At 46.9% G+C, this 6,689-nt stretch overlaps 1 protein-coding gene across 1 annotated transcript; it reads right to left on the reverse strand.

Annotated features, from left to right (window-relative positions):
• Positions 1–1,380: 1,380 nt before the first annotated feature.
• Positions 1,381–2,070, reverse strand: LOC146888343 (uncharacterized). Its single transcript, XM_085670065.1, has one exon. The coding sequence runs from the start codon at positions 2,068–2,070 to the stop codon at positions 1,381–1,383; it is 690 nt and encodes a 229-aa protein (XP_085526191.1).
• Positions 2,071–6,689: the final 4,619 nt, after the last annotated feature.

The following is a 6,689-nucleotide window of genomic DNA, read 5'->3' on the forward strand; positions in this document are numbered from 1 at the left end:
TAAACGAATTAATATAAAGTTGAGAGTGTTCCACCTAGGCCGCTTATTTGTGGTAAGGGTGAGGAACTTAAACGAATTAATATAAAGTTGAGGGTGTTTGACCCAGGCCGCTTACTTGTGGTAAGGGTGGGGAACTTAAACGAATGCAAGAAGTAAAGTGAAGAATAGTCTTAAAGTTAGGGACCCTTTGTTTATTCATTGAATCTGGGGTGCCTCGTTAAAACCTCCCCGGCCAAAACCCTACTTAGGGAAAAAAGACCAGGTGAGGAAAAAGAGTAAACCCGGGGTTACAAGTGTTTGGTACAAAGCATGTCTTTAACTAAAGTAAAACTTTAGATGGGATACATTCCATGTGTTAGGTATTTCTTCCCCAGATAGCTTCTCAAGCCAATATGCTCCTCTCCTAGCGTCTTCACGTATTCGGTATGAGTCATCCCAATTTGCAGGGAACTTGCCATCCTTCTTTCTTGCACTGTTGGCCATTCTCCAAACTAAGTCTCCTTTTGCGAATGATCTTAGGCACAAGTTGGCATTATATTTCCTGGCGGCTCTTTGTTTGGCAGCTAAGTTGCGTATTTGAGCTTTTTCTCTTAGCTCGGGTAGGAGGTCATGGTGGATGGCCATGTTTTGATGATTGTGGGCTAAGTCATATAGTTCTCGGCGCAAGGATGGTTCACCAATTTCAACGGGTATCATGGCGTCTATACCGTATACTAGGCTGAACGAAGACTCGTTTGTTGCTGATTGAGGGGTACACCTGTAGGCCCACAACACTTCTACTAGTTCTTCTGGCCATCGGCCTTTGGCGCTGTCCAACCACTTGCGTACTTCTACTAGGATAACCTTGTTTGCCGCCTCGGCCTGTCCGGTTGTTTGTGGGTGTTCAACAGAGCTGGTTGTGTGTTTGATGCCCAGACTGGTGTAGAATTTGGCGAGTTCTTTATCTATAAACTGTCGGCCATTGTCGGTGATGATGGTATGTGGGACACCATATCGACATATAATATCCTTCCAAACAAATTGTTGGACTTGCTGGGTTGTGATTGTGGCTAGTGGTTTGGCCTCTATCCACTTGGTAAAGTAATCGACAACTACTATCAAGAATTTTACTTGGCCTTTATCGGGGGAGAAGGTGCCGAGGATGTCCATCCCCCACTTTGCGAAGGGCCACGGGGATAGTATAGAATGGAGTTGTTCTTGTTTCTGGTGAATGAGGTTGCCATGTTTTTGGCATGGTTTGCATTTTTTGACAAAGTCCTGGCAATCTGCTTCCATAGGCGGCCATAAGTAACCAGCACGAAGGATTCTGGTAATCATTGTGCGTGCACCAGAATGGTAGCCGCATACGCCTTCGCGTAATTCCTTAATGATGTACTGGACTTATTCTGCAATGACGCATTTAATAAGTGGTTGGCCGTATCCGCGTTTGTACAGATCATCACCTATCATGGTATATCTGGCGGCTTTAGCTATCCATGTTCTGTCAGCATTTGGTGGGGGGTTACCGGTTTGAAGATACTGGATGTAATAGGTGGTCCAGTTGTCGGCTTGGGATTGGGTTAGGTTATGGCAAGTATTTGTAATGGAAGGAGCACATAGCGTCTGCTGCAATAGGGATCGGTGGCGGCTTTTCAACTTGGTGCTGGCTAGTTTGGATAAGATGTCGGCTCTGATGTTTTCGGACCTAGGGATATGCTGGATGCGGACTTGGTTGAAGGCAGATTGGATGACTGTTCGGTCCAGATGGTAATATTGTAAGAGGGTGCGGTCCTTGATCTGGAACTCGTCATTTAGATGGCCTACAGTGAGCTTCGAATCGGTTTTGCATGTTAAGGATTTAACGCCAACCTCGCGGGCTAGGGATAGGCTGACGAGGATGGCTTCGTATTCGGCTTGGTTATTGGATGTCTTGAAGGCGAAGTGGAGGGATTTTTCAATGAGGATATCGTTGAGGCCTTCCAACACGATGCCAGCACCTGCACCTTTTGATTTGAGGAACCATCCACGTAAAGCGTGCACTGGTCTTCTGTGGGTGTTTGTTGGAGGTCGTTGACAAAGTCTAGGAGGCATTAAGCTTTGATGGGGCCATGAGGTTCGTAACGGATGTTGAATTCGGACAACTCAACGGCCCAGGACGACATCCGTCCTGCCCAGTCTGGTTTCTGCAATATCTTCTGAATTGGGTAATCAGTTTTGACGATGATGCTATGATTTTGGAAGTATGGGCCCTGGGCGTAGGCGGCGGGCTGCGTGTACCAAGGATAGGGCCAACTTTTCCACCATTTGGTATCTGGTTTCTAGGTCTTACAGGGTTCTGCTAATGAAGTAAATAGGATGTTGCGTGCTGACGGTGTGATCTATAGTTGTGATATAAACCAGCAGGGGCTGATGAGTATCCGGTTTGTGGAGGATAGGTGGTGAGGTGAGGGTGGTTTTCAGCTTTTGGAAAATTTGTTCACAATCGTCATTCCATGTGAACCTGGCGGATTTTTTGAGGAGCTGTATGATGGGTTGGGTTTGTTCAGCTAATTTCGGCAAGAAATGGGAAATGACTGTTAGGAGGCCTATAAGGCGTTGGACTTCTTTGACGTTGGTGGGGCTTCATATTTCAATGATCGCATTGCATTTTTCAGGGTTGGCCTCTATGTCACGCTGGGTTAGCATGAATCCGAGGAATTTACCGCGGTCGACGCCAACACGCATATTTCGGGGTTGAGGCGAAAGTTGTACTGTCGTAATGTAGAGAAGATGGTTGAGAGGTCCTGAGCATGCTGGTGATGGCTCAGAGATTTGACAACCATGTCATCGATATATACTTCAATGCATTTGCCCATCAAATGACTTAAGACTTTGTCCATCAATCATTTGTAGGTCGCTCTAGCATTTTTTTAGGCCAAATGGCATGAATATATAAAAGTAATTGGCGTCGTCTGTGATGAAAGCGGTTTTGTTCATGTCGAATGCGGCCATGGGAATTTGATTGTATCCAGAGTATGCATCAAGAAAGGTGAGGACCTTGTTCCGAACTGCGCCGTCAACAAGTCGGTCAATATTGGGTAAGGGGTAGGCATCTCGACGACATGCTTTATTAAGATCCTTGTAGTCGACACACATCCGCCATTCGCCGTTGGCTTTCTTAACCAGGACTACGTTAGAAAGCCAAGTGGTGTAGTGAGCTTCTTTAATGAACCCTGCGCTCAGTAATTTATCAGCATCAGCTTTGGCCGCTAGGCGTCGCTCCTCGCCGAGTTTGCATTTTTTCTAGGAGATATACCGGCTTCTTTATAGATGGATAACTTGTGGGACGCTACTTGGGGTTCCAGTCCAGGTAAGTCGGTAGCTGACCAAGCAAAGAGGCCTGTGTTGCCGACTAGAACAAGTGTGATGATGGCATGCTCTTCAGATTCCAATTCGGTGCCAAGTTTGATGGAGTGGCCATTTGGGAGCTCTAGGGGGGTGGTCTTTTCAACAGGTTCGAGGCGCACATCTTGGCCCACTCTGGGGTCTAGATCGTCACCCGACAGAGCGATCCAAGAGCCAGGTGGCCGCTCGATGTGATTGGCTTTTTGGGATGGGAGTTATGGGTGTAGGCTGGCAATGTAGCATTCGCGTGCAAGGCGTTGGTCGCAATGGATGGTGAGCATGTCGCCAGATGGGGAGGGAAACTTCATGGCCAGATGAGGGGTGGCGACGATAGCGCCAAGGGTGTTGAGCGAGGGGCATCCAAGGAGGACATTATAAGATGTGGGTGCGTCAACGATGAGGAAGCGGATAGGAATGGTCTTGGTTTGGGCTCCATCACGGAAGACGGTGTCGAAGTCAATGTAGCCGCGGGTGGAAACTTGTTCTCCAGAAAAGCTATAAATTGGTTCATCGTATGAGACCATCGCTGTGTCTAGGAGTTGAAGTTTCTGGTATGTTGCTCAGTAGAGGATGTCGACGGAATTGCCTTGGTTGACGAGGACCTTTCTAACTGCGTAGTTTTTTATTTCAACAGTGATGACCATAGGGTCGTCTTGTTGGTGGTCGAGGCCGTGGAAGTCGTCGTCCGTGAAGGTGATGGGAGCATGTGGCGTCTGTGATGGGAATGGGTAATGTGGTTGATGGATTGGATATGGCGGAGGTGTTTCTTTCTGGCAGAAGAGGTAGATCCTCCACTAGTGAAACCACCGGAGATGGTTTTGATAGTGTCGTGTAGGGGAGGGTCAGGGAGGGTAACATCGGTACGAGCCGGTTGGGGGTCTTGGTTGGTGGATTGGTTGAGGCGTTTATCGTGACGAGAGTCATGGGGAGGGCGTCTGTGGTCGGGACAAGGAAGATTGCGGGATCGAGAGGAGTGATCCTCTCTGCGGATAAAGCGGCGAAAGTGGCCAGCACGCACCATCTCTTCGATTTTATTCTGGAGTGCTTTACACTCCTCTGTAGTATGGCCATGGTTGCAGTGATAGCGGCAATATTAGGTCATGTGGGCGTTGTAGGAAGCGGTCACCTTGCGTGGCGGTGGGATGAGGTCGGCCTGTAAGGCCGCATCAAGGAGGTGGGATCTGGGGACATTGAGGGGAGCGTATCTGGTGAAGCGGGGTTGTCGTGGTTCTCGTGGCCTCGGATGAGGACGGGAGGGTTGTGGGGTGGGGTTGGCAGTGGTGGGTGCGTAATCATTGCAGAATTTAGTATGGAGGGTTTGCATTTCCTCCATGTGAACGTAGTCGGCGTCACGCAACTTCAACTCGTGCATAGAGGCAGGTGGATGAAGGTACACGTTGTTGGCGAAGGGGCCAAGTTGAAAGGTGAAGGCCATGCACTGGAGAATCATTTCTTGGTTGAGGTGTGGGGTGCGAAGGGCGGCCTTGCTGAAGCGATCGATGAATGCCCGGAGCGTCTCACCTTGTTCTTGCCTAACGCTGACGAGGGAGATTGTAGTAGTTTGGTGTGGGTGGCTACCAGCAAAATGAGTTGTAAACATGTGTGAGAGGGTGTCGATGTAAGACCCGGGATAATTAATTAATTAATTAATAAATGCGGGTAGAAGGTGTCTTTATGATATTTATTGTTGTTTAATGTGACGTGGAAAAGTGCTAGCTCAAATGGTTTAGAGTACTTTGATTGTGTGAGAGGACTTGGGTTCGAGTCCTATGAATGTCAATTATGAAGGGCGGCCTTGCTGAAGCGATCGATGAATGCCCGGAGCGTCTCACCTTGTTCTTGCCTAACGCTGACGAGGGAGATTGTAGTAGTTTGGTGTGGGTGGCTACCAGCAAAATGAGTTGTAAACATGTGTGAGAGGGTGTCGATGTAAGACCCGGGAAAATTAATTAATTAATTAATAAATGCGGGTAGAAGGTGTCTTTATGATATTTATTGTTGTTTAATGTGACGTGGAAAAGTGCTAGCTCAAATGGTTTAGAGTACTTTGATTGTGTGAGAGGACTTGGGTTCGAGTCCTATGAATGTCAATTATGTGTTGTTATTTTATTATTGCCTTTTAATAATATGTATGAGTATGGGATTGATGATGTAAACTGTTTTGATTGGAGGGTATCATTAAATGTGAATTGGCATAATGGTTGTGCTTTGGCCTTATGAGTGGAAGGTCATGGGTTCAAACCTTGGTGGGTAAAGCATAAGCTTTATTTTTGCTAATTATTTGTTGTGGCATGAATGTGAAGAGGTAAAGAAAACCTAGGAGGTGCTGAAAAATCACTCACTAAGGGACTTGAATAGCCAATAAGCCCACACTAAAGCCAATCCCATTTTATTTTTAAAACCCATTTTAAAGGCACTTATAAAAGCCACAATTTGGGTAAAAGGAAGGGTTTTTGGGCATTGTGGGGAACTGCTATAGAGAGAAGCACGAATTTGAGAGTGAGTGGAGTTTGAGTGTGCAAGGGCTGGACCAAGCGGGGATTGCGAATCAAGGCTTCTACTTTTTCGATTTTGATCAATAATTCCAGGTTAGGGGTGCTGAAATTAAGTGTATATGAATTTTGCATGTGTTCCCGAGTTTCTATTGTCAATTGAATACTCTGTGGTATGAATTGATGTCATATGCGTGTTAAGATTGAGAATTTGATACACTTGATGTTGTTGTCAAGTCCTTTATGTTTAGCAAGTGTTGGATGGGGGTTTTGGGGTATTGTGTGGTTCCTTTGGGTAATTTTCGAGTTGAGGTATCTCCAATGGGTACAAAGCATGTTATATGAGTTTAGTGTTGAATTAGAGTGAATGGGAATGTTATACATTGTTTTGGAATGCTGGTATTGTGTTTTGGTATGTTTGTGCAATATTAGAGTCAACTGTGCGCGTGATCAGACTCGAAACCCTACAAGTCTCACCCAAGTGGGTCCATCTCGCCTAAGCGAGAGTTGCAGAGTCGCACATTGAGTTCTGGTTCGTGATTCACGTCTAGGCGACCAAAGAGAGGTTTGAGCGACATGGTCTCTTGCTCAGGCGAGAGGCACTCGCCTAAGCGAGGTCGCGAGGAGAACCTGGAGGTTTGAGCGCGATATCTCGCCCAGGCGCGAGGCTGTGGAATTTTGAGCGACTGACATTCTCGCCTAGGCGAGAGTGGTTCGCCTAAGCGAGTTCTCAAAGTGTGTTCATGTTTGTTCTGTCGAATGCTCGTATAAGCGAGGTTTGTTTGTTGTTTGGGCGAATGTGTGACTCGCCCAGGCGAGAGGATCTCGCCTAAG

Source organism: Vigna unguiculata, chromosome 2 (genome assembly GCF_037176805.1).
Source record: "Vigna unguiculata cultivar grain cowpea cultivar isolate G323 ecotype 2 chromosome 2, ASM3717680v1, whole genome shotgun sequence".
Lineage (NCBI taxonomy): Eukaryota > Viridiplantae > Streptophyta > Magnoliopsida > Fabales > Fabaceae > Vigna > Vigna unguiculata.

What these genes read in the sequence shown, in the direction of transcription:
- LOC146888343 (XM_085670065.1), bottom strand. Translation starts at nt 2,070, where the DNA reads ATGCCTCCTAGACTTTGTCAACGACCTCCAACAAACACCCACAGAAGA.